The sequence below is a fragment of the Prionailurus bengalensis genome, chromosome D4, assembly GCF_016509475.1.
Source record: "Prionailurus bengalensis isolate Pbe53 chromosome D4, Fcat_Pben_1.1_paternal_pri, whole genome shotgun sequence".
Taxonomy (NCBI): Eukaryota; Metazoa; Chordata; class Mammalia; order Carnivora; family Felidae; genus Prionailurus; species Prionailurus bengalensis.
This window is the reverse complement of record NC_057359.1, coordinates 73,646,156-73,672,895: the sequence shown is the minus strand read 5'-3', so window position 1 is coordinate 73,672,895 and position 26,740 is coordinate 73,646,156. Positions and strand designations below refer to the sequence as shown.

At 51.5% G+C, this 26,740-nt stretch overlaps 2 protein-coding genes across 5 annotated transcripts; both read left to right on the top strand.

The window, feature by feature from the left end:
- Positions 1 to 969: 969 nt before the first annotated feature.
- Positions 970 to 16,729, top strand: ALAD (aminolevulinate dehydratase). Of its 3 annotated transcripts, none has more exons than XM_043566694.1 (13): positions 970 to 1,087; positions 6,455 to 6,547; positions 6,678 to 6,873; positions 7,871 to 7,921; positions 8,394 to 8,490; positions 8,831 to 8,966; positions 9,071 to 9,154; positions 9,255 to 9,343; positions 9,879 to 9,934; positions 10,022 to 10,109; positions 10,198 to 10,284; positions 10,888 to 11,017; positions 11,670 to 16,729. In XM_043566694.1, the coding sequence occupies exons 3-13, from the start codon at positions 6,761 to 6,763 to the stop codon at positions 11,729 to 11,731; spliced, it is 993 nt and encodes a 330-aa protein (XP_043422629.1). In that variant the 5' UTR covers positions 970 to 1,087; positions 6,455 to 6,547; positions 6,678 to 6,760; the 3' UTR covers positions 11,732 to 16,729. The 3 variants fall into 3 exon arrangements, with proteins under 3 accessions (XP_043422629.1, XP_043422628.1, XP_043422630.1); XM_043566693.1 differs by having other exon boundaries at positions 6,455 to 6,572; XM_043566695.1 differs by lacking the exon at positions 6,455 to 6,547 and having other exon boundaries at positions 974 to 1,087.
- A 4,879-nt stretch (positions 16,730 to 21,608) lies between these two features.
- HDHD3 (haloacid dehalogenase like hydrolase domain containing 3) lies at positions 21,609 to 24,485 on the top strand. Of its 2 annotated transcripts, none has more exons than XM_043566697.1 (2): positions 21,609 to 21,888; positions 23,435 to 24,485. In XM_043566697.1, the coding sequence occupies exon 2, from the start codon at positions 23,589 to 23,591 to the stop codon at positions 24,336 to 24,338; it is 750 nt and encodes a 249-aa protein (XP_043422632.1). In that variant the 5' UTR covers positions 21,609 to 21,888; positions 23,435 to 23,588; the 3' UTR covers positions 24,339 to 24,485. The 2 variants fall into 2 exon arrangements, with proteins under 2 accessions (XP_043422632.1, XP_043422631.1); XM_043566696.1 differs by having other exon boundaries at positions 21,792 to 22,096.
- The last annotated feature ends 2,255 nt before the right edge of the window (positions 24,486 to 26,740 follow it).

Genomic DNA, 26,740 nt, shown 5'->3' with positions numbered 1-26,740 from the left:
ACTCTAGTAGCTGAAAGCTACACAGGTCTCATATTTCCCTAGCATTAAGCCTCTCTGCCTATTTAACTTGGAATGTAAAGAGGTATAAAACGGGTTCCGGGTACCAATTTTGAGAAATAAAATCTGAGAGTGAGAGTAAGTGTAATACAACCAACTCACTGGCCTCCTCTACAAGTCAAAGTCAGCTTTTCTATAATCCCTAGTGCACCTTGATAAGGGCATTCCTTTGCTAGAGTATTGATCTCCACCCCCTACTTCATTCACCCAAATCCTACCAGTTCACCCAAGCCCCATAAGCCTCATTGGTTCCCTCCTGCCCCTGCACATATTCTGCCCAAACCGCGCACAGACCTTTGGTCAAATGTCGCATTGTACCCATCCTAGACTGGCCCGATGCCCCTATCAGATTTAGAGCTTTTCCAGAATGCCCATGTCTTTTCACATCACCTCTCTCAATCCATGGCACAGAGCAGGCTCTGAGTAATTACACTGGAATAAATTTTCCTCTGAAAACCTGGAAGGCCGCCTGGTGCTGAACTCAACAGCTTTAAAACACTCAGTCTGCAAAAATGGACGTAGCTATTGTTTTCGGTATTAAGGTGTTGTTTTAATGTCCTTGACATCCAATTATTCTTTCAACGATTAACCAGCGCCAAGTATGCACTAGACTGGGAAAAGGAAAACTGTAAAGAGAACCTCAGGGCTGTAACCGCATCGGAGCCCGACTCTCAGGGACCCCTACTGCACCTCCTCCGCGCCCCCACATAGGACCCCACTGTCCTTCCGCTACCCAAGCTCCGGCCCCAAGTAAGGAGCAAGGAGGAGGGGGGAGGGAAACGAGGGCCCTCCTGCCCTTTCGCACACCTGATTGGCCAGGCCTCTATGAGTGTGGGCGGGGCCGAGGCCGGAGCTGACCAGCCCGCCAGCCCAGTGCCCGTAGGGGGCGTGGCCTTAACGCTGATTGGGGCGGGCTGCAAGGGGGGGAGATGCTTCCGGGTGAGCTGCCCCGCCCCCACGTGGGCCCCGGGAGACTAAAACGAGCTACGGCGGTGGCGGCAGCGACAGCTCTGAGCCCTTGAGGAGCCAGGTGAGTGGGGGCCGGACTCGGGGAGACGGCGGACTTGGAGGTGGAGGCTGTGGCACCAAGAGTCCCTTGTACCCAGACCCAAATGTGCCGTGCGCCTAAAGCGCTGGCGGTGCAGCCGGGGGCAGAGTCCTTGTGGGGCCCTTGTTTAGATTGCCTTGCTGCACCCAGGATTGGGGTCTCCGCGGGGATGTAGCCATTGGGGGCCCGGCTCCGGGCTCTGCATCTCCTCTCTGGGGTCCACTCCCTTGGAGACCCTTGGTGCGTTCTCTATCAGTGCAGAGCCTGAGGTGCCTTGAAGGATTTGGGGGGCGGGGGGGGGGGGGAGGAGGAGGAGGGAAGTGGAGACAGTAACAGTCGCTTTGTGCTAGATTTATACATAAGTCACATCCATTAGCCCATTAAGGCTACAAAAGCCCGTTGAGGTCGGTTCAAGTTCCCATTTGCCAGATACGAAACTGAGATCGCACAGCTGAAAAGTGACAGAACCAGGATTTGAACCCATGTCTACCGTCTCCAAATCCCACACGCTGAACCATCAGGCTGTCAGCTGTAGCCAAGACCAGAGTCAACGTTCTGCCTCCTTCCTCATACCCCCCTATTTCATTCAGAGTTCTCCACAAGCCCAACTCTGCTGGTAAGCAGCTTTGAAATCTATACTTAAAGTAGCAAGGGCTAATGGTGGGCACTGAGAACTGGGCTGCTGGAGACCTGGATTCTAGGCCCAGATCTGCCACTGACCCCTTGCGAGATCTTGAGCCAGTGTCTGCCTTTCTCTGAGCCCAGTTCGCCATTATTTCGATGATGTAATCAACAAGCTTTAAGGAGCCTCTTAGCCAAGATATTCTAGGAGTCTGTGGAACTGGCCGATTCTCGTTGTAGCTCCAAATGGCTAAGCCCAGAAGAAGCTGGGCTCTTCAAAGCCCTAGGTCAAGGCCTCGGTGTCCTGCTTCTCTTTAATCCCTGTATCCAGCACTGGGATGGCTCAGGGTAGATATTCAGGAAATGCTGGTTAGTTGGTCCCTTTTCAGAACTGCCTGACAGCTGCTGTCCTGGGCCCTTCTGGGGCTTTGGATTTCTCAGCCCTGGCCACCTTCTACTTAGTTGGCCCTCCTGACTGCCTCCTCCCCAACTAGTGGCAGAGCCTGCCAGAGCTGGCAGCAGTTCCCCACCCTCTGCGCCAAGAGCACAGCCTCTGAAATCCTCAGCAGAGCATAACATGGGAAGTTCAGGCCTTGCAGCTCCTTCTGACCCACCCCCTCACCCCCATTCTGGCAGCTCCCAGGTCCCAACTTAGTTACTTAAGGAAGGAAGTACCTTCATAATCAGTCTGCAGAACCACCTCTTGCACGAAGCCATCCTTGGCTCCTGGAGACACAGGCGCCTCCCATAGATTAACATCTAGTCCACCCTTTACGGTAGCGTCTGTGTGGTATCTCAGAAGACCCTGCAGCCACACAGGTTTGAGTGCAAGTTCTCCCTTCTGGGTGTGGTGGGGAAGGCACTGCTGGGCTCACTCCAGATCTCCTTCCAGTTCAGTTCTGCTCCGAATGATGATAAAAGTAGCTACATGTTTACTGTGCTGCTACCTGGTGCCAGGCACGTACCTCCTAACTATCTCTAATCTAATTTCCGCATCTTTGCAGGTTTGGTAGTATCATTCCCATTTTATAGATTATGAAATGAAGGCCCTGAAAGGCCAGCAACCTTCCCTGAAGTCACCCACACAGCACAGATCAGACCTGGGCCTCTATGACCCTGAAACAAGGTTCTCTCTACACCGCCCTGTGCTGCTGCCTTCCAGCTAAGCTAACCTGCTCTAATGTGGGTGAGCATAGGTGGTCCCGTGGTGAGTCCCACGGTGACTTGCCATTGTCTTTGAGGTGTCATAGGATTTAAGCTGTGGCTTGCAGGTCCCTTGATTTGGAGGAAGTGCCCTCCCAAATGTGTGGAAATCTCCCAGTCTTGAGGGACTTTTTGCAAAGCAAAACCTTGGCATGGATTTGGCTCTGCAAACAGGCAACTCTGGCTTAGAGGCTGTTTTTCTATTCCACAAATATTTAGTTATTAAGTGCCTGTTGTAACAGAATGACAGTGTGTGGCGTAGGTGACAGGGCACTGGACTAGAAGGCTGGAGACTCATGGTCAAGCCCGGCTCTGTACCTGACTCACTGTGTGATGTCAAACAAGGCCTGTCACCTCTCTGCACCTCGTTTTCCACATCAGAATGTAAGAAATGGACAGGATTGGTGATTCTCAACTTTCTAATTTTCTCAGCACTGACACCCGTTTCTCAAATCAAATCTCTCCCTAATCCTAAAAGTAAAGAAACAGATGCAGGGGTACCTTGGTGGCTCAGATGGTTAAGCGGCCGACTCCTGATTTTGGCTCAGGTCGTGATCTCACAGTTCGTGAGACCGAGCCCCGTGTTGGGCTCTGTGCTGTCCGCATGGAGCCTGCGTAGGATTCTCTCTCTGCCCCTCCCCAGCTCACGTCCGTGTGCACTCTCGCTCTCTCTTGCTCTCTCTTTCTCTCTCAAAATGAATAAACATTAAAAAAAAAAAAAAAAGGAAGAAGAAACAGACACAAATGGTTGTGCCCTAGTGAGGCCTCCCCCTCAACCCTCTCACCCTTGCCCCCGCCCCCAACCTCCCAGCCTCCTTGTGGTAAAATTTGGGCTGCAAAGCACCTTGGCTGGCCTGCTGTGCTGCTTCTGATAAGCAGAAGGCATTTGCTGGCCCAGCCTTCTAAAGTAGATGGGGAGTTGAGGTCAGTGGAATGCAGCTTTGGATTCCAGAAGACAGGGTCCTGCTACAAAGGTTGTTCTCTAGGAGGTGAATCAGAGGCACGTTCAAAATCTGACTGGGCTCCAAACAAGTCACTTAACCTCTCCGAGCCTCCGTTTCCTTATCACTAAAAGTTGGAAGGACCACTGCGGTTAGATGAGATACATGTAAAGGTACCTGGTCCAGTGCCCAGCACATAACGTACACTCAGTATCTTTTCTCTTGCCTATCCATCTCTCCCACCCACAAGGCAAAGGTAGTACAGGCAGAGAGATGCCTGTTGAATCAAGTGTTTGTCAAGTGTTCATGGGTATGGTAGATAAAACCCTATACTCACTGTCTAAAACAGATTCAAATTCTGGCCCATTACTAACCAGCTGCGTGGTCTTAGGCAGAGGACTTAACCTTTCTGAGCTGAGCTAACCTCTAGCAGACCTGACAGCAAAGTCTTGCACAAAATGGGCACTTAGGACTTTGCATCTGCTGAATGACTGATTGCTCATTTAGGGGCTAGGACATCACTGGGGAGACCTGACTCGCCTCTGTGTCCAATGATGTGGTTGGCCGAGGGGTGTGGTAGTAGGGTGGGTCCTTGTGTGGCTCCTGATAACCCCAGCCCTGCCAAGGAGGAGAATTGGATAAAATGGGCCCCTGAGCTGGTTGGGAGGGGGGCTAAAAGGACCTGAGAGAAAGGCATTATCAGCATACTCAAGGACCCCCATCCCCCATTCTCCGCCTAGGAATTGACACCAGATTTCTAGCCCTACTGTTTTAGCCTCTTAACTTGCTAAGTGTAACCTTGGGTAAGTCCTTGCCCTTCCCTGGGCCTTGAGGTCCCATTCATACAAGGAGAGACTGGTGGCTCTTCCCCCCCCCCCCCACTTGGCTACTGAGTATTGTCCCAGGCACCTCCAAAAACTCAGCTCCCCACCACCCTCTTCCTGCCTTGTCCCTGTCTCCATTGCCGTCTGGGTCACGGAAGCTCAGAGCATCCGTCCCAAGAGACTGACTCTTGGCTGCCTTACGGTGGCCCTTCCTTTTCCTCCCATCTACCCCCACAGTCTCTGTGCTCCTCTTCTCAGCCTGCAAGAGTTATCTTCCTGAAGCCAGGCTCTGACTAGGCTACTCCCACCTCCCCACCTCCACCTCCCTCCCCTCCCCCATCTTCCCTGTCCTCAGTCTGGCCTCCCTTTGTCCCCTCCCTAGGACATACATCTTCAATTGTCTTCTCAGCCCTCAGAACAGCCTTTCCTCCTTCCCCACCTTTGCCCCTCACTTCCCTTCCTGAGGGAACATTCGCCCCTTTCCCTCTGCCAAGCTGAACCCACTCATCCCGAAACATCCAAATTTAAGCCCCTGTCTTCCTCCCACGAGCTTCTTCCAACCTCCAAACTCACATTGGAACTCCTGGTATGCTTGTGGTGGTTCCTCTCTGAGAGGTACTCCATCCACCCTACCGCCTGGACTATAGTGCCACCTTGATGAGAAATCATGTGTACAAGTGCCCAGCGTGGCCTGGCATGTTGTAGGTGCTCAAGAAATGAATGGTAATGCCCCAGCTTCCTTCTGTCTTACACCACTTACTTGGCATTAGGGCATATTGTCTTATACTTCATATAGTTAAACATTTACTGTGTGGCAGAGTGCTGGGGGGTGGGGAGGAGGGCAGAAGTGAACTCACTGTGGACCATGCCCTGCAGAAGCACTGTCTACTGGAATGACATAAATTAGATCCACAAAGAGCTGTTACATAAGAGAGATTAGGATCTGGGCAAGAGAGGCTTAGTGGGAGAGGGAAGAAGGGGCACCTGGTAGGATTTGGGGGCGAGGAGGTTGTGGAGAGAGCACAAACCTTCTAGGTAAAGGGGACAGAAACCTTCCAGAAAGTGGCCAAGGCCAAGTGTGGCTTGTGCTTGGGGAGCAGCAGGAGGCTGTGAGGCTGGAAAAGACAGCTTCCATGGCCACTCTACAGGAGTTCTGTCTGCCAGTCTGTCTGTCTGTCAGGTGCTATTTAATCCTCTTAGTGTGTGTTGCGCCAGGCCAGAAGTCGCCTGGCCAGAAGTCTCCGTACCGAGGTGTTAATGGTGCTTTTCTCTAGAGGTAGAATTACAGATTTTTCTCTTTTTGCTTATCTAAAATTTCTGCCAAGCACATGAACATTTTTCATGGAATAAACAAAGTTTAAATGTTGGCTATATCAGTGCTTCTCATCTTAATTTCTTTTTTTTTTTTATTTTTTTTTAACGTTTATTCATTTTTGACACAGAGAGAGACAGAGCATGAACGGGGGAGAGTCAGAGAGAGGGAGACACAGAATCTGAAACAGGCTCCAGGCTCTGAGCTGTCAGCACAGAGCCCGACGCGGGGCTCAAACTCACAGACCGCGAGATCATGACCTGAGCCGCAGTCGGCCACTTAACCGTCTGAGCCACCCAGGCGCCCCTTCTCATCCTAATTTCTAATCCATCACAGATTGATTTCCTTGGATAACATACAATAAAATAAAATTGAATTGCTGGAGAAATGTTATTTGAGAAAAAGAGAGAGACCCTATAAAACACAAGTCTAAATCTTATGTTATTAGGTTCCAGTAGCCAGGAGAGTGTCCGAAGGACCTACTTCTCTTTCTCTACTTACCTCGTCGTAGACCGGCAGGCCTTGGTGAACCACATCGGAGGTGCACTGGCCAGAAGGCAGCGGAGGCAGGAATCTGGAAGAGCTTGGGGGGGGGGGGGAGGGGGGGGGAGGGGGGTGTCCATCTCCTGGAGACAGGGACCATGTCTCATGTGCCTCCTCTTGTCCCCCAGAGCTGTACACAGAGCTGAGGGCACAGCAGACACCTCGGGAGCCCTCAGTTTCAACCAGCTGGCTGCCTATTGCTCTGCCCACCATGCAGCCCCAGTCGGTTCTGCACAGCGGCTACTTCCACCCGCTGCTTCGCGCCTGGCAGACGGCCACCGCCACCCTCAGCACCTCCAACCTCATCTACCCCATCTTTGTCACGTGAGTCCCAGGAATGGTCCAGGTCTCTGATCTGTGTGTGTGTGTGTGTGTGTGTGTGTGTGTGTGTGTTTGAGAGAGAGAGAGAGAGAGAGAGAGAGAGAGAGAGAGAGTGTGTGTGTGTGTGTGTTTGTGTGTGAAAGAGAGAAATTGAGAGTGGGTTAAGGACAAGTTTTAGGAACCAAACAAACCTTGAAAGAACTCAGTCTTCCCCATTTGGAAAATAAGAATAATAACCCCAGCCTGCCATCCTGAATAATAACATCTGGCCTTGTTGCATCCTTTTGCAACAAGACAGAAGCTGAGAAGGCATTCTGTAGATTTGTAAAGAGCTATGTACATGTAAGAGGTGGCAGCCGTGATTATTAGTAATAGCAATGGCTGACGTTTATTGAGTGCTTACTGTGTACCGGGTACTATGCTAAGCACCTACATGTATTCTCTCATTCAGTCCTGACAGTATTTGTGTGAAGAAGGTATGGCTATTATTCCCTAGAGTGTCATCTCCACGAGGGCAGGGATTTGTGTCTGTTTTGTTCAGTTTGTATCTCCAGAGAGTAAACAGTACCTGGCACATAATAAGTGCTCGATATTTGTTGAATGAATGAATGAATCCACCCAAATACAGATGAAGGGCCTGGCCTCAAAGAGAGATGGTACAAGTTGGCCAAGGTCACCCAGCCAGTAAGTGGCTGGGAGGGCAGGCGAGGGCCTGCTGACTTTAGAGTCCAAGTTCTTAGCTATTTGACTCCTTCCTGTGATTACTGTTCTTTTAGTCCAGTCGCTTCTGTTGTCACTGTCACTCTTTTGTCGTTCCTGTTACTATTTCAGGCCCTGGGCTTGGCCAGGCAGGGAACCAGACACTGGACCCCAGCCTCCTCCCACCGTCCCCGCTTCTCTACTCCTTCCCATCTCCCCAGCCATCCCTCCCGGTCACTCCCTCGCCACTGGCCCTTCCCACAGCCACCAGTCCATAGCCCACCCCTCCCCGCTCTTGCAGGGACGTTCCTGATGACGTACAGCCCATCGCCAGCCTCCCGGGAGTGGCCAGGTAGGGGACGTGGTGGGGAGGGCCAGGGGAGGATGGAGGGAGAGATTTCCCAGGTGGAGGTGCCAGGAAGCAGACCCAAGAGATAGATCTGGAGAAGCTCCCCAGCCCAGTAGAGAGAAGGGTTTTCTCAGGGACAGAGTTGCTCCACAACACAAGAGGCAGCCTCATAAAGGGACGAGCGATCCACTCATCACCAGAGATGTCATAGCAGAGTCTATTGCAGGGGGAGCTGGACTGCAAATGGGAGTTCAGCGAGAACCTTGGAGGGGCCTTCCAGAGCTAAATTCCATAGCTCTGTTTCTGCAGGCCTCTGTTTTCCCATCTGTTTGGTGGGTGCATTCCTACCCCTCCCTGTATTGTGGGGCTTGAGCCATCCTGGTGCCGTGTGCAACTTGGCTCTTAACAGACAGGTGAGGGGACCCCTTGCCTGGGACCTACCTCATTTCGGGCCCTCCGCCCCACCCCCATGCAGATATGGTGTGAACCGGCTGGAAGAGATGCTGAAGCCCCTGGTGGAAGAGGGCCTGCGCTGCGTCCTGGTCTTTGGAGTCCCCAGCAGAGTCCCTAAGGTGGAGAACCAGAAGCAGAGTTGGAGGGGAGGAGAAGGGAGGGAGGCGTGAGGGTGAGCTGAGGTTCCACGCTGACCACACTCTCATTACCGCCACGTGCTGGCCCTGGGGCTTGGGTGAGTGGACACTGCCCCTGTCTAATGACCGCACCCATGGAGGGACAGGAAGCCTAGTAGGGCTGTGACACCCTGACCGGGTAGGTCAAGTGCCCTGTGCAAAATGGAGACAGTCCTTACTGCGTCCCCACGCAGGGAGCCGGGTGGTCCGTGAGGTCTGGCTGTCCTGCCTCCGGAGGGCTTCAGGTCACAGACTTACCGCTTTGTCCTTCCCCGGCCACTAGGACGAACGGGGCTCTGCAGCCGACTCTGAGGACTCCCCAGCCGTCGAGGCGATCCGTTTGTTGCGCAAGACGTTCCCCAGCCTCCTGGTGGCCTGTGATGTCTGCTTGTGTCCCTACACCTCTCACGGTCACTGTGGTGAGCTTCCCCCGCCTCCCCAAGTCCTGCTGCCCGAGACCTCCTGCAGGTGGGATAGGCCGGGGACCTAGACGCTCCCCCAAACCCGGCCGTCTGTCCTGCAGGGCTCCTGGGCAAGAACGGCACATTCCAGGCCGAGGAGAGCCGCCAGCGGCTGGCAGAAGTAGCACTCGCCTATGCCAAGGCAGGTGAGTGAGCCTCCGGCAGAGATGAGCAGCTCCGGGTCAGGGAGGTGGCAGAGTGGATACGGGGGTCCCGGAGTTCTCAAGGCCACCCTCTGCCCCTCAGGATGTCAGGTGGTAGCCCCATCGGACATGATGGACGGACGTGTGGAAGCCATCAAGGAGGCCCTGATGGCACATGGACTTGGCAACAGGGTAGGGTGGGGAGTGTGGCAACGGGTGTGGGGAGGGCAAGGAGACAGCCTGGACCAGCCCTGTCCCCACATGTGCTAAGAATCACAGAAGTGAGAGGCACCTGGGTGGCTCAGTCAGGCATCCGACTCTTGATTTCGGCTCAGGTCATGATCTCATGGTTCGTGGGTTCAAGCCCCATGTCAGGCCTTGTGCTAACACTGTGGAGCCTGCTTGGAATTCTCTCTCTCTCTCTCTCTCTCTCTCTCTCTCTCTGTCCCTCCCGCACACACACACTCTCTCTCTCTTTCTCTCAAAAAAGAATGAATTAAAAAACTTAAAACAAAAGAATCACAGAAGTGAAAACAGCACTGGACAAGGCCTTTGGGATCCATCTCAACCTCTGCACCTCACATGGGGAAACCAAGGCCCAGAGCTTTAATGGGACTAGACCATGGGCACTCTGCTTCCCAGCCTACATCCTTTCTCTCCCTGTCACTTCACCCTGACACATCTGGAAAGAGCTGCCTGAACCCTGACCCCCACTTTCTCCCTGTAGGTATCAGTGATGAGCTATAGCGCCAAATTTGCATCCTGTTTCTATGGACCTTTCCGGTAAGTGGGGATTGGCAGGGGCCCGCTCTCAAACCCCTGACCCATCAGCCTAGAGCTGGCGCCCACCCTGATGCCTCTGCTTCCCAGGGATGCGGCCCAGTCAAGCCCAGCTTTTGGAGATCGCCGCTGCTACCAGCTGCCGCCAGGAGCACGGGGCCTGGCCCTCCGAGCCGTGGTGAGTGACCAGACCTCAAGCCCCACCTGGCCCATCCCCCTCCCAGCTCACCTCCCGGGCACTACCCACACAGTACTTCATCCCTCAGGCGCGGGATGTGCGGGAAGGAGCCGACATGCTCATGGTAAAGCCAGGAATGCCCTACCTGGACATCGTGCGAGAGGTGAAGGACAAGGTGAGCAGACGGAGCAGAGACCAGCAGAGAGAGGCTCAGGGAAATGAGCGAGTTTGTCCACAGACTCTGGGACCTCAGACTGGGAGACTGCAGACTCTGAGTTCAGAGCAGTCAGCCCCTGAATAGAAATCCTTCCACCACATCCATGCCTCGGAACCGGGGAACCGGGTGCCGGCCCCGGGGCTCACAGGGGCCTTTGAGCAGCTATGCTTTCACAGTTCGAGAAGGGGCCAGGCTAGGGGCACCTGGGTGGCTCAGTTGGTTAATCGTCTGACTCTTGATTTGGGCTCAGGTCGTGATCTCGCGGTCATGGGATAGAGCCCCTTGTCGGGCTCCGCCCTGAGCACGGAGCCTGCTTGGGATTCTCTCCCTCTCTCTCTGCCCCTCCCTCCTTCCCTCTTCCTCACTCTGTCTCAAACAAAAATATAAACATTATTTTAAAAAAAAAGAAGAAGAAGAAGAAGAATGGGCCAGGCTGCCAGCAGCAGTGACACAGGGGATGGGGCTCCAGATGCTCACAGGTCGAGCAGGGAGGAAGGGACATTCCTGGAGGCACGCCACCATTCCACTTCAATTCATGTACCCACTGCTGCTTTTCTTCAGCACCCTGAGCTCCCGCTTGCTGTGTACCACGTTTCTGGAGAGTTCGCCATGCTGTGGCACGGAGCCCGGGCCGGGGCATTTGATCTCAAGGCTGCTGTGCTGGAGGCCATGACCGCCTTTCGCCGCGCAGGTAAACAGGCCGGGCTGGGGGTTTTTGACCTGTGCCACGGGGCTGATGGGCACTTTGCCTAGAAAGGGAAATAAAGTCACGAGACAGCCTAGAGCCTTATGCCTGGAAATACCAGTGATGTAAAGAAACACAGGGTGAGGAGGGGATATGGAATTGCAGAACAGAACATGGAACAGTGAAGACAGCAGAGCTGGCTATTACATTTTGGTTTTGAGACCTCAGCCAAGCCACTTCTGTGAACCTCAGTGTCCTTGTCTATAAACTGGGGATAAAAAGTACCTGATGCATGGCTGTCAGGAGGATTAAATGAGATGATATGTATAATCACCAAATGCTCACCACTCCATAAACGGGAACTGGTTTTGCTGGTGTGCACAGCATCAGAAGGGCACTTACAACTTACTTATTTCTCCCGTTGTGCATTTTATCCGTTGGCAAACTGAGGCCCAGTAAGAGAAAATGACTTGCCCAGGGTTTCACAGTGTGCAGAGCCTTAACTGACCGGAGCTGGGCTCAGTCTCCTGTTGTGACACCCACGGGCTGTGCCTCTTCATGGTAGTCGCCTCCCCCACCCTTGGCCCTCATCTCCCGGAAGGTGTGCCCAGAGCTGATGCCTGGCCTCTCCCCGCTTCCTGCCTCTGTTCCCCGACAGGTGCCGACATCATCATCACCTACTACACGCCTCAGCTATTGCAGTGGCTGAAGGAGGAGTGATGGAGACGGCATACAAGACCCCATAACTAGAACTTCTAAAAGGTCCGGGGCCTTGGAGAAGTGAAAACCAAAGTAAATGCTGCTTTAGAAGTGTGCCCGCGCGCTCTTCCTATTCACATGCTGGTAGGTGCTTTCTGCCAGCATGCTTTCTGCCAGCATGCCAGATCCCGCCACTCGAGTCTCACCGGCCATCCCGGGCTTCCCTGCCCTTCCCCTGGGTCATCCCTGAGGCCCTCCTCCACCACCCCAGCTCCTTCTTCTGGCGTGGCTTCATCTTGAAAGCTACCGGGAGCCAAGGGCACAGGCTTGGCAGGGCCCGGGAGAGGGGCTTGGAGCATTAGGGAAAGAGGAGGGCGGTTGCATCTTGAATCATGAGAAGCTCTGGAAAGCCCGAGGCCTCTGGCAGCATAGCTGGGCCCTGGGACAGAGGCCTAGATTGACATCTTCGAGTTTAGACTTGAGATTTGCCACGATTCCTCCAGAAGGTGCTTCCCACCTGGGTCCATGTTGCCAGGCTGCCTGAGATCGTCTGCTTTGAGCCATATACCCAGAGAAGAGTTACTTGTTCATGAGCAGAAACGCTGCCTTCTGAAGATCAAAGTTCAGAAGCAAAGAGAGAGTCCCTGGCTGTTCAAGATGCCACCACCAAAAAGGCTTTTCTGTCGAGAAAATTTTTGAGAACATCGGCTCGGTGCCCAGACACAGTGCCGGGTACTGGGGATATAGCAGGACAGACCTCAGCCTGTCTCTGTGTATGAAATCTATGCAGGGATAATAGGGAGACAGACAACAATGAGAAAACAAAGCAGTTACAAGTTGTAATAAGCGCTTTGAAGGAAAGAAAGGGTCTGACACCAAAAACAACAGACCATGGGTGTGTCTCAAGAGGGTGGTCGAGAAGCCCTCCCTGAGGCCAAGGGACAAGAAGGGATCCTCCCAGAGAACAGAGGCAAGTGCACCAGAAGCTGCAAGAATGACACAAAGTGTGCAAAGGTCCTGCAGTGGGAGGAGCTTGGCAGGGCTCCTGGGAGCAGGGTGAGGAAGAGGAGGGTGATTGACCGGACCGGAGGTTGGAAAGGTAGGCCCTGAGCCTTGTAAGAAGCTTGGTCTTATTTTGCATTTGATAGAAAGCCATCTGAAGGATCTTAACCAGGAGTTATGTGTGTTCCACTCTCCCACATTCTGTTGCCATGAAAAAAAGGAAGCGTGAGAAAGAGGCTGGTTGGGAGGCTCTCGTAGACCCCAGAGAGCACTGACACTGGCCTGGACCAGGGTAGTGACATTGGAGGCAGGAAGGAGTAAAAGTATTCAGGATACATTAACTCAGGCAGAATTAGCAGATTTTGCCTGAGCTTTTTAAGTCTAGGGAACGAGAGGAAACAAGGGTGCCCTCATGGGTTTCTGGCTTGGGTGCCTGGATGCGTGCTTTCATTCTTCCGAGACTCACGGCATAATGTTCCTCTTAGGAAAGGTTAAGGCCTGGCTATAGAGGGGCCATTTTGCAAGTCTCCCTGCCCATCTGCAAAGTGACAAGAAATCCCAAATCTCGGGCCAAAGCAGGTTCAATTCAGACCTTAAAGCAGTACAATCCATTTTAAGTAGTACAATTACGAACTCCCGGCAGCTCCTGTAGACAGACCAGTCTCCTCTGACTCCTGGTTGAGTCAGAGCTGCAGCTGACCTAACTAAGGACCCGATGTCCTGGCCCCTTGGCCCCTGGCCCCTGAGCTCATTTCTGATTAGTATGAAGGGGAACGTTCTTCAGCACCATCCCAGACTCATCATTGCCAAGCTAATATGAAGCCTGGTTCTTGTCAGCGTAGAGAGACAGGAGACAGACCTTGCTCTTTACGTACAAACTCCACAGGAGGCAAACCACTCTGCATATGTCCCAGGCCCCCCCCCCACCCCGGCCCCAGAAGTAAACGTTAAGCGGAATGACGGTGAGTCTCCGTGAGGAGAACCAGGAGGTCGATGTGTCACCGGTGATGTGACGGGCGCTGTGAAGGTCACCAGGACCTGACTGGGTTTGAAGGGTCAGAAAATGCTTCCCTGAGAGGCTGACATCTAACCCTTGACCTGAAGGATAAGCAGCCAAGCTAAGAGCACTCCGGGCAGAAGGAACTCCATGTCTAGAATGAGCTAGAACACAAAGCAGGTGTGGCTGGAGCACAGTGAAGGACAAAAAGACCAGGGCCGAGCCATGCGGGGGTCAAAAGCCATGTGTAAGGAAGATGGAAGCCTTTCCAGACTCTATTCCAAGAGAACGGGAAGCCATCTGAAGGATTTTAAGCAGGTGAACGACGCGCTCTGATTTTGCATTTGATGAAAACATTTGACAGCACTGGCAAAGCGCAGAGGAGAGATTTTGTAGCCTGGACTGGAGTGGTGACAGAGGGGGTGAAGAAGGGAATGGATTTAGGAGGTCGATTTCATGGGAAGGATAAACTTGGTTTGAGCTCCTGGTGGCTGATGGGCCATTTACTAAGATGGGAAAGCTTAGGAGAGAGGGTAGAGGGGGAGTCCTACATTTAGCTTGGGTTTGCAGTGAGGGAGCTATACCTAGAGAGTTGATGACTCACCCAGGGCCACTCAAGTTGTAGCAGAACTGGATGTAGAACCCCATCACTGAAAACACTTCTGGTTAGAACTAGAATTTGAACCCACATAGCTCAACTCCAAGGCCTCTACCTTTAACCACTGTCCACACCATCTCCTAGTGAACAGCCAAATTAGGGATCTAACATGATGCTATTCAAGGGGGTACACCAAGGGCTGAGTTGCCTTCAGGCATCATGGTCTATGTGCAGTGGTGCCCTCTGAAGTCAGGATTTGTCATCAGAAGCCACCTAGTATCTGCTCCAGCCCCACTGTTTTGTTTCCAGAGGCAATGGCCAGGCAGGCAAGCTGAAGGGGTTTAGGTGGTCCTGAAGGATCTAGTTCCTCCACAGTCCCAGTCTCCTGCTATGTGCCCTGCTCTTGCTAGTCGTAACTTTATCCTTGTGCAGAGAGAATTCAGCTTTCACAATTGGCAAGGCATATTCTCAGACTTCCAAGCATCACAGGCAGTTGGTGAGCATTCAGGGCCTCTCTTAATGAGACTTGACTTTATTTCCCTCTGATGTGCCTGCTTAGATGGTAGCTTGTCTGTTTCTTGTAGGTCCTTCCTAAAGGCCACAACAAATAGCCAATACATTCCACCAATCTCACTTCTTTTTTTTGTTTGTTTATTATTGAGAGACACAGCATGAGCATGGGAGGGGCAGACAGTGGAGGAGACACAGAATCCAAAGCAGGCTCCAGGCTCTGAGCTGTCAGCACAGAGCCCGACACGGGGCTCAAACTCACAAACCGTGAGATCATGACCTGAGCTGAAGTCGGACGCTCAACTGACTGAGCCACCCAAGGTGCTCCCCAATCTCACTTTTCTACTATGATCCCTAAAACTACACCTTCAGTGGGCAAATGGTTGAGGGTCCCAAAAAACAACAGGTATTTCAACCAACCACTTTACTAACAATTCCCCAGCTAGGAAAGGAGGACTCCTGACCTGCCCCATACCCCATAGCCTACATGGACTGTGCCAATTCCACATACAAGGGCCTGTGACTTCCAGCGTCCCATATTCCAGATACTTATGGTTGCTAGTGACACAATCCAATTCAGTAGCAAAAAAGCAAATGATTGGTTTTTATAACTGGATTTCAATAAGGTCAGGTGTGCTTGGGTCTAGGGTTAAAGGCTGTCATAGAGGCTATGTCTCTTCATAGTTCTTATATGGTTGCCTCAGCTTGGCTTTATTCTAAGATGGGTTTTTGCCACTTGACAGCCGCAGGATCCTTAAATGGTCCTTATGACTTACAATCCCAAAGAAAGACCCTCTCCCGTCATTCACGACAAATCTCTGGAGCTCTCTTGACTGGCCCCACTCAGGTCATATGAACCAGCCTCTTCATTCAGTCACCATCAACAATGGCATGGGAGATGTGGCACCATGACTGACCAGGTCTGCCTCATTACACAGAAGTCTAGTGGAGTCTCAGAGCTTTGCAGCAGTGGTCCCCCATGCCTGGAATGCTTTTCCCCAGAATCTGTGTGGCTGTCTCCTTTTTATTGTTAAGATCTTGGCTGACACGTCACTTCCTCAGAAACCCTGCCCTGACACCCAATTTAAAGTCATTCCCCAGTTACTCTGTATTAGTCAGGATTCAAGTTCAGTGGTCATAACAAAAGGCAAGGTAATGATAGCTAAGAAGAAAATATTTCTCTCTGAGCAGTCCAGACCATGTCAGCTACATGGTGTGGTGGGTCCAGGCGCCCTCCTTGTTCCGTCCTCCTAAACACATCTCGGCTGGCTTCCATCTCATGGTCAAAGATGGCGAGTTCAGTTCCCACCATTAGCTCCTCTCCAGTCAGCAGAAAGAGGAGAAAGATGAATGGAGGGCAAGATGCTTCTTTACAAGGGCACACCCCAAAAGTTGCACATATCACTTCTGTCCGTATGCTCTTGTCTGAACTTAGTCACGGTCGCAGCTAGTTGTGTAAGGTAGGCTGGAAAACAGAATCTAGTGGGGCAGCCAGGTGGCTCAGCTGAAACTTGGATTAAGTTACTAAGGAAAAAGGAGAGAATGGATATAGGGGCAAATGGCCATCCCCATCATATGAAGTGTCTTGTAATCACTCAAACAGTGGTCAGGACAGCAAAGAGGTCTTTAGAGACCATCTAGTTACACACTCTAATTGTATAGATGGGAGACAAACCCAGAAAGGGAAATTGTTCAAATCTACACAAGCCATTGGCAGACCAGGGCTGGGCTTCAGGTCTCCAGACTCCAAGTCCAGTGCTCAAAACTGGAGAAGGGATTGGTTTCAGGGGAATTTTAGCTTTTTAGGTGTTCTCCTAGCTTCAGATGCATTTTTATATTCATGTGTTTTATCTAAGAAAGTTATATTTGTGTATTACTTGTGTAAATAAAAATAAATGAAAACATGGCCAATGCATATATGAAAAGGTGTTATCTCCATTAGTCAACATAGAAATTCAAATTAAAACCACAATGATGGGGCGCCTGGGTGGCTCAGTCGGTTAAGCATCCGACTTCGGCTCAGGTCATGATCTCACGGTCTGTGGGTTCGAGTCCCACATCAGGCTCTGTGCTGACAGCTCAGAGCCTGGAGCCTGCTTCCGATTCTGTGTCTCCCTCTCTCTCTCTGCCCCTCCCGCACTCATGCTCTGTCTCTGTCTCTCTCTCTCTCTCTGTCAAAAATAAATAAACATTAAAAAAAATTTTTTTTTTTTTAATTTTTTTTCAACGTTTATTATTTTTGGGACAGAGAGAGACAGAGCATGAACGGGGGATGGGCAGAGAGAGAGGGAGACACAGAATCGGAAACAGGCTCCAGGCTCTGAGCCATCAGCCCAGAGCCTGACGCGGGGCTCGAACTCCCGGACCGTGAGATCGTGACCTGGCTGAAGTCGGACGCTTAACCGACTGCGCCACCCAGGCGCCCCCAAAATTTTTTTTTTAAACACAATGAGATACCACCATACTTCCATCAAAGTGCCTAGTTTTAAAAAGAGATAAGCCAATGGTTGAGAATGTGCAGCTATTGGAACTCTGAGACATTACTGGTACAACCACTTGAGAAAACTGGCCCTATCCACTAAAGCTGAACACATAGATAGTTCCTGACTCCATGATTCCACATCTAGGTATTTACCTAACAGAAATGTGTGCATATGTTCACCCAAAGACCTACCTATTCAAGAATGTTCATATCAACATTTTCTAATGTTTGTAATAACCAAAAACTGGAGATAACCCAAGTGCCCATCAACAGTACATTGTGGTGGGGTGCCTGGCTGGCTCAGTTGGTACAGCACGTGACCCTTTGATTTCAGGGTCGTGAGTTCAAGCCCCAAGTACTTTTTAAAAAGTTCACTTAAAAAAAAAAAACTGAGGGGCGCCTGGGTGGCGCAGTCGGTTGGGCGTCCGACTTCAGCCAGGTCACGATCTCGCGGTCCGTGAGTTCGAGCCCCGCGTCGGGCTCTGGGCTGATGGCTCAGAGCCTGGAGCCTGTTTCCGATTCTGTGTCTCCCTCTCTCTCTGCCCCTCCCCCATTCATGCTCTGTCTCTCTCTCTGTCCCAAAAATAAATAAACGTTGAAAAAAAAAAATTTAAAAGAAAAAAAAAAAAAACTGAGACTAAACTGAGGGTTGATGAGGGGTGGGAGGGAGGGGAAAGTGGGTGATGGGCATTGAGGAGGGCACCTGTTGGGACGAGCACTGGGTGTTGTATGGAAACCAATTTGACAATAAATTTCGTATTAAAAAAGAAAAGAAAAAAAAAAAAAAACAGGCGCCTGGCTGGCTCAGTTGGTAGAACACACAACTCTTGATCTCAGGATTGTGAGTCTGAGCCCCACATTGGGTGTAGAGACTACTTAAAAATAAAATCTTGAAAAATAATAACATTTTTAAAAAAACAAAATGTGGCATATTCATATCATGCAATATTACAGGTAGGAGAATGAATGACCTGCAAGAACACAGCAACATGGATAAATCTTACAAACAAAACTTGAGCAAAAGAGGCAAGACAAAAGAGTGTATGCTGTATTATCCCATTTATATTACAGGTCAAAAGCCAGTTGAACCAGGCGGGGGTAAGCAAGCGGAAGTGGACGAGGTCTCTAGAGTTCTGGAAATGTTTTTTCTTGGTCTGAGTACTGGTTGCATGGGAGTGTTTACTTTGTAAAAATTCAAGGACATGGACATTTGTTTGCACTTTCCTCTATGATATAGTTTAATATAAGTTATATAAGTACATGAAAATGTTTAGGTAAAGGGAGAGCTGTCTGGCCGCCCCAGGCTGGGTTTACTTATGTATGAGAACATGAGATTCTCAAGGGCAAAAGCCTCATATAAAAAACTTGGCTTCCTCCACGAGCAGTGGATCTATGGCAGTGTTTGGTCTAATCACACCCCAGGTGTCTCCAGGGGCAATCGTGAGGCCACAGCCCACACAGGATAGGTCAAGGGATGAAACCCTCCAAGGCGGATTTCTGCCATCTGACTTAGGAAACTATAACCACTAAGCTCTACACCCAATGTGGGGCTTGAACTCATGACCCTGAGATCAAGAGTCGCCCACTCTACCGATTGAGCCAGCTGGGTGCCCCAAGCGTACCCATTTTTGAACTGGAAAACCAGAAAGAAGCTTGTTTCTGGGGAGCCTGGGTGGCACAGGGTTAAGTGTGTTTCTTTGGCTCAGGTCATGATCTCGCGGTTCACAGGTTTGAGCCCCACGTCAGGATCTGTGCTGGCAGCTCAGAGCCTGGAGCTTGCTTTGGATTCTGTGTCTCCCTCCCTCTTTGGACCTCCCCCGCTCATGCTCTCTCTCTCTCTCTCTCTCTCTCTCTCTCTCTCTCTCTTTCTCTCAAAAATGAATACACATTTAAAAAAAATTTTTAAAGCTTGTTTCTTGTTTCAGAACAGCAGGGACCTGCCCTTGGCTTTTCTGTGACACTCAAGTCTCCTTTATCTCTGTTGAAATGTTACTCAGAGAAAGAAAAAGGCAGAATGTAAAGGACAAACGGTAAAATGAGGGCCACGTTCACATGGATTACAAGGGACACACCTGCCTTGTGCAACAAGTGCCCCGGGTTGAAATAGTTACATGACCCAACAAAATCCTGAACCTCTCAGGAGACTGAAAATAATCATCTTCTAGGGGGTGGACAGACAGACAAAACAGGTGAAGCAGAGTGGGAGAGACAGGCTTCCAGTTATGGAATGAATAAGTTATGGAAATAAACAGTACAGCATAGGGAATACAGTCAGTGATGTTGTAATAGTGTTGTATGGTGACAGGTGGTAGTTACACTTGTGAGCACAGCTTATGCTGTGTATAAAGAAGTTGAATCACTATGCTGTGCACCTGAAACTATGTAACATTGTGTGTCAACTATACTCAGGTTTTTTTTTAATTTTGTTGTATTGTTATATTTTAAGGAATCTCTAAAGTAAGCCCCAACGTGGGGCTTGAATTCACAACCATGAGATCAAGAGTTGCATGCCCTACCTACTCAGTCAGCCCGAGGCCCCTAAAAAATTGAAAGAAAAAAAAAATCATCTTCTCAAAGAGCTTTTTTCATGTGATCTCATTTAATCCTGACGTATGGAAAAACTGAGGTTCCGTGGACAAAGTTAATTACCTTGGAAATTAACTTAGAAGCTGGCCTGGACTTCAGTTGGAAGTTATTTTGTCCAATCTCCCAATTTTGCATATTGGGGACTGGGGCCCAGAGAGGAAAAGAATTCAGTGAAGGGCTCACCAAGAATCAGGTGGCAGAGTTGGGACCAGAACCTAAGGAAATGCGCTTTAGGTGACCCTGGAACCTGAACTCCCTTCTGTGAAATGCAGATGGGCCTCTGGCCTCCTACTCACCCTTTCTACTTTGTAGGAATCACGCTTGTAACACATAATGAGCTTGGAAGTCAAGCTCCCCCTTGCTGTCTGTGACAGCACTAGGGTCTGTGACTCTGCACTTTGTATTTCCTCCCAGGCCTGAGCCCAGTGAGGGTCAGGTGGTTCTGAATGAAGCGAACAGACCAGCCTTAGAATATAGGAGGAAGTTTTGTTTTAAAAAGAGGGGGTGGGGTGCGGAGAAGAAGGAAGAAAAAATATATGCAGGTTTGTGTGCTCCTAGAAAAATGATAGCATAATAACCAAAACTGCTACTGCAGCAACCCCTGGGGAATAAGGGGGTGGGGGGTGGGGTGGCAGAGGCCCTCCTTTTCTCCCTGCCCCCATGAGCCACTGCCCTAGCTCAGTAAACAGGCTGGGGCCCCAGCACCTTTGCTCTCCCAGTTTTCTCACCTGCAGTACTCGTCCCTTAATCTTCACCAGACAGCCATTCAGATCTTTGCCCCTCCCCTAACCATCTCACCCAGAGAGGCCCTCACACTGTTCTGACGCCATTCTCTTTTATTGCCTGTATAGCACTCATCACTATCTGAAATCTTATTTACTTGATCTGTCTGCCCCTCTCATGTTCCATGAAGGCAGGAATCCCGTCTTTTCTCCCCTACCGCATCCTCAGTGAAGGACAGAGTCAGAGCAGAGAAATGCTCAATGAGTCGTTAGTGAGCGAGATTGGGCTTTTTAGTTTAAACAGTTTATACTTTTTTTTTTTTTAATTTTTTTTTTCAACATTTATTTATCTTTTGGGACAGAGAGAGACAGAGCATGAACGGGGGAGGGGCAGAGAGAGGGAGACACAGAATCGGAAGCAGGTTCCAGGCTCTGAGCCATCAGCCCAGAGCCCGACGCGGGGCTCGAACTCACAGACCGCGAGATCGTGACCTGGCTGAAGTCGGACGCTTAACCGACTGCGCCACCCAGGCGCCCCGAAACAGTTTATACTTTTAAACATTTTTGAGGATGATTATTTTATATCAAATGAAAAAAAAAAAAAGCAGCTAGATTACTGCAGAGGACCCTAACCTCAGCAAACTGCCTTGGGTTAGACAAGTTTCCACGTGAAAGCAATTCCTTCCTAGTACCGACTGGAGACTCAAACCAGAGAGGGACAGCGCCCTGTCCAAGTCCACACAGCACTCAGCAATCCAGAAGGGGACCCAAATCCCCCTCTTCCCAAGTCATCCTGGGAACCTCCCGGGGGCGTCCGGGTCCGAGAAAGGCGGAGGGGTGTGGGGAGGAGGAGAAGGGAGAAATCGCACAAAGGGGGATAAGGGACAGACGACGAAGGCGGGGCAGGGAAAGAGGAAGGAGAGAGTGCAAGGTGACCGGGAGAGGCGGGGTGGGGCGGGGCGGACCGGGAATGAGAGGGTGTGGGGTCTCACGCAAGGGTAGAGAGGGAGACGGAAAGGAGAAGGAAGGCAGAGAAGTGCAGTGTGGACGGGTGACCGAGGGCGCCGCACTGAGGCAGGTGAAGGTGCGGCGGGAGGCGGAGAGGACGGGAGCCGGGAGAGGCTGTAAGGAAGCAGCCGGAGGAGGAGCGGTGAAGGCCCAGGGCCGGGGGCGGGGCGAGGAGGGGGCGGGCCTCTGGCTCCGCAAAGCGGTCGGGCCCCTGCGCGCGTCTTCCGAGCCGCCGGGCTGCTGCGGCTTTCCCTGCACAGGCTTCACTGCGGAGTAAGTGGGTCCTGAGCCCCGGGGCCGGGGGCCGGGGGCCGGGGGCCGGGGGCGGGCGCCGAGGCTTCGGGGCGCGCTGGAGCTGAGAAGGGGCCCCAGGAGCGCGGCCGCAGCCACGTCACGCCCCAGGTCACGCTGCAAACGGCAGCTGTAGAGATTTCGCTCTAACAGCGGGTTACCTGGACTTTGTCGCCATCGAGCCCTGGAGGTGAGAAGGAAGGCCGAGCAATTCAGGCTTGTAGGCCAGAGTCCTCAGCCCCGGCTTCCAGAAATGGGAAATGCTGTGGGTCGGGAGCCAGAGCTCGTTCTAGTCTTCGCTGTGCCACTGACTTCCTGCGTGGCTTTGGGCGAGTTCCCGCCCCTCGCCGGGCCTCCATCTACCCACCAGTAAAGTGAGAGAGGGTCTTTGGATGGGTCTCCATAATTTCCAGATTCATTTAAATTCGTTTCCTTGACAGACTTCCCCTAAGGCTTGTCCCCAGATTCACCAGCCACTTCCCTTCCTCAGCGGCAACTTTTGGCTGTGCTCTGAACTCTGGCCCCTCAGTTTGCGACTAGACAACCTCGGACTGTCTGGAATCCAGTGTCTGGGGCAAGAAGCTCCACCCAGCCTCTGGGCCACAGGCTGAGGAATTCGTTTCTTGTGCATGGAGTCCGTGATCCTTTCGTTGGCTCTGCACCCAGGCAGGCCGACCTTGTTACTTCCAGTGAAGATGAAGCTGGGGCTCCGGCATAGAGTCAGGACTGGGCTTCTTTGTTTGCCTTTTGTGCAGATTCACCAAAACCAGATTGTTTTAAAATCCACATTTGTCTAAGCATGATGCAGTGGAAGGGTGCACTGGCCAGAGTCTGGAAGTTTAGGTTCTGGTGTTGGCTGTGTCACAGACTCACCTTAAGCAAGTATCTGCCCCTCTCTGGCTCATTCTTCCCAAAACAAGGGGTTGGTCACATGGTCTGCGTCTGTGTCTTTGGCATTGTTAACAATAGTAATAGCAATCGTAACTGTTTCCTTACCTGGACCTACAAGGCCCTGCCTCAGCAACCCCCATCTACCCAAAGCAGCCGACTTGCTGTTGACCTACCTCGGGGCCTTTGCACTTGCAGTTTCCAGTGCCGGGAACACTTAACTACCTCTTTTTCCTGCATAGTCATTCTTCAGATCTCCACTGAAAGTTGACTTTCTTACGAAGCTCAACAAACTAGATGGGATCCCTGGGTTTACATCCTTGTGGCACATGCTGACTTCGTTATGCTTAAGTGTTTGCATAGTTCTTTGTCTAAATGCCATAAGGGCTGGAAATCTATCCTGTTCCCTAGTATCTAGTGCACAGTAGGTGCCCAGAAATTTGTCGTGGAATGAGCGGACGATCTCATTTAATGCAACAGTCTGGTGAGGCTGGGACATGGTGCTCCTCTTCCATTAGGAGACAGATTCAGAGAGTGACACTCCTAGGGCCACACAGTCAGTTGGCAGCATCAGAATTTGAACCCAATCTGTCTCTGACTCCAAGGCCTGAACTTCCACATCACTGCCGTCTCATTCCAGGATCTTCTGCTGTGAGGAAGTGCCAGCAACTTTGACACACAAGGCCTGGAAAGAGAAGACCTTTAGGTTGTGGAGGGGGTCTTGTCCGGCTCAGGTTCCCTTTAACCCCTGGCAGACCTGGGGTGGACGTGCCCCCCCCCCCTCCTGCAGACGCATGGCGCATCGGCTACAGATACGACTGCTGACATGGGACGTGAAGGATACGCTGCTCAGGCTCCGCCACCCCGTGGGAGAGGAATATGCCTCCAAGGCCCGGGCCCACGGGCTGGAGGTGGAGGCCGCCTCCCTGGGACAAGCCTTCAGGCAGGCGTACAGGGCTCAGAGCCTCAGCTTCCCCAACTATGGCCTGAGCCAAGGCCTCACCTCCCGCCGGTGGTGGGTGGATGTGGTCTTACAGACCTTCTACCTAGCAGGTGTTCGAGATGCCCAGGCTGTGACCCCCATCGCTGACCAGCTGTACGAGGACTTCAGCAAGCCCTTCACCTGGCAGGTGTTGGAGGGGGCTGAGGCCACCCTGAGGGAGTGCCGAAAACGAGGTCTGAGGCTGGCAGTGGTCTCCAACTTTGACCGACGTCTAGAGGACATCCTGATGGGTCTTGGCCTGAGGGAATACTTTGACTTTGTGCTGACCTCTGAGGCTTCCGGCTGGCCCAAGCCCGACCCCCGAATTTTCCGTGAGGCTTTGCGGCTTGCTCAGGTGGAACCGGCAGTGGCAGCCCATATTGGGGACAGTTATCCCTGTGATTATAAGGGGGCGCGGGCTGTAGGTATGCACAGCTTCCTGGTGGTCGGCCCAGAGCCTTTGGATGCTGCCATCAAAGACTCTGTATCTCAAGAATGCCTCCTCCCCTCACTGTCCCATCTCCTGCCTGCCCTTGAGCACCTGGAAGTCTCATCCCCGTAACTGAATCTGATGAGGGAAGTGGCTGGGCCCAGCAAACGCTGCAGAACCCCTTCTTTCCTGAGATCTGGCCTTTGCTCCTCTCCCTGCAGCGTCCAAAGGCACTGTGACTATAAAGCAGTGAAAACAGGGCTTTTAGCCCTGCTCCAACCTGCTTCTGGTTGCTGAAGTTGTTCACACCTGTGTCTCTTTCCCACCCCCTCACCTACAAGATTCACCGAGAGCCCAGCTAGCTTCAAAACCAGGCACTGTCGGGGCGCCTGGGTGGCTCGTTTGGTTACGGACCAGCACTTGAATTTGGCTCAAGTCATGATCTCACGGTCGGTGAGTTAGAGCCCCACCTTGGGCTCTGCACTGTCACTGCGGAGTCTGCTTCGGATTCTCTCTGCCCCTCCTGTGCTCGTTCTCTCTCAAAATAAGTAAAATAAACTTTTAAAAAAATTACAAAAAAAAAAAAAAAAAAACAAAACCAGGCACTGTCAAACTTTGTATTAGCAGCAGGGCCCTTTTGTTATGGGAGATCTTACTGGAACCCCAATATGCAAAACAGGAAAAGTGAGAAACTGATAGAGCTGAAGCAGGTCCTAGAGCCCCTCAGTCGGGCCCTTGAAGCCTCAACTCCCTAGAAGTGGAAGTTCAGAGGAGCTTAGTTTGGAAATTGGGGTGCTAAGCTCTGCTGTAGGGACATGCCCTCTAGGACATGCCTCTAGTGTTTGCAGGATTGTAGACAAGGAGCACCATAATTAGTCATGAGAAGAAACTTCATTTCCGCTTGCCACGTGTTAGTCCTTTATATGCATATAGAACCCTCAGTAAATAAAACACCCTCAAAGCTACCTGATGGGCAGAGATAGTGTGACCTCCACTTTACAAATGAGAAACCGATTTAGAAGGAGCCTGCCTGAGGTCACAGGTAGTATGTGAGAGAGCCAGGGTTCTGGTTTAGGCATGCCTGACTCCAAAGCCCTTGGCTTGACCGCCAAGTTGCAAGCAGAGAGCTGTGTTCCATGGGACATGGTGCAGTGGAGATCCTGGTAGAATAGGGAAGATTTTCTAGAGGTCAGTTTTGAAGGGCACTCCAGTCGTAGGTGTTCGCACTGGGGGGGGGGGGGAGGACAGCACAGGGAACAGGGACTGGAGCTTGAGGTGACAGGAGTGTAGGAAACGGGGAGTCGTTGGAGACTGAAGGACGTAAGCTAGCTAGGTTTTAAAGATTCCATGTCAGGGCGCCTGGGTGGCGCAGTCGGTTAAGCGTCCGACTTCAGCCAGGTCATGATCTCGCGGTCCGTGAGTTCGAGCCCCGCGTCAGGCTCTGGGCTGACGGCTCAGAGCCTGGAGCCTGTTTCCGATTCTGTGTCTCCCTCTCTCTCTGCCCCTCCCCCGTTCATGCTCTGTCTCTCTCTGTCCCAAAAATAAATAAATGTTGAAAAAAAATAATAAAATAAAATAAAAAATAAAGATTCCATGTCTTAGGGGCGCATGGGTAGCTCAGGTCAGTTAAGTGTCTTTGGCTCAGGTCATGATCTCACAGTTTGTGAGTTAGAGCCCTGCATCGGGCTCTGTACTGACAGCTTGGAGCCTGGAGCCTGCTTGGGATTCTCTCTCTGCCCCTACCCACTCACAATCTGTCTCTCTCAAAACTAAACATTAAAAAAAATTTTTTTTAATTCCATGTCTCTAACTTCCTATCCCCTCTTCATGCTCCTCTCCCCTCACACCTCTTTGGGATTTACTAGACACATCTTCCTTGTACAGGGGGTACCTCCGGTGAAAAGCACATAGGCATATCTACACAGTGTTACGTTCTGGTACCAACAGCCAGGGAGGGCTCTAGAGTGGCCCTGAATTGGGGGTGGCATTTAGGTGGGCAGAGGAATAACACGCATTCCTGGCAGGAGGCCCGTGAACTATGGACTGAGTGAGGGCTGCCACGGGGAGTTAGATTGGCAGTTTGGAGAGCATGGCTTGGGGGCCTGCAGCTGCCAAGTAGAAAGGTTGGCTTTGCCTCAGGTTTCTGGGTAGACATTGTACTTGTGTGAGGGGAGGGAGACTCTTCTCAGACTTGGCCACACCTCTTTTGGGTCTGTCTTCCTTGGGCTTGGTGTCACAGCCAGGGGACATTACTTCCCACATGTCAGGCAGTGAGGACGTGGGTCATGAGCTGCAGTCTCAACTGCAAGGGCCTTAGAAGTCATCTCAACCAAACAAGCTGCCATTAGGTCTGTGGACTGGATTTGATCAACCCAATGTTTCAAGTAAATTATTGAACAAACTTAAGAGTGGAGAGGGCTCTGGCCCCCATCTTTGAGCCCAGGGGCCTGAAGTTGTAGGTAAGATTGCCTTTGAACCGTGTTCCCAGATAAAACCACTGTGAGGACCACTGGTCTAATATGACCTCAGAGAAC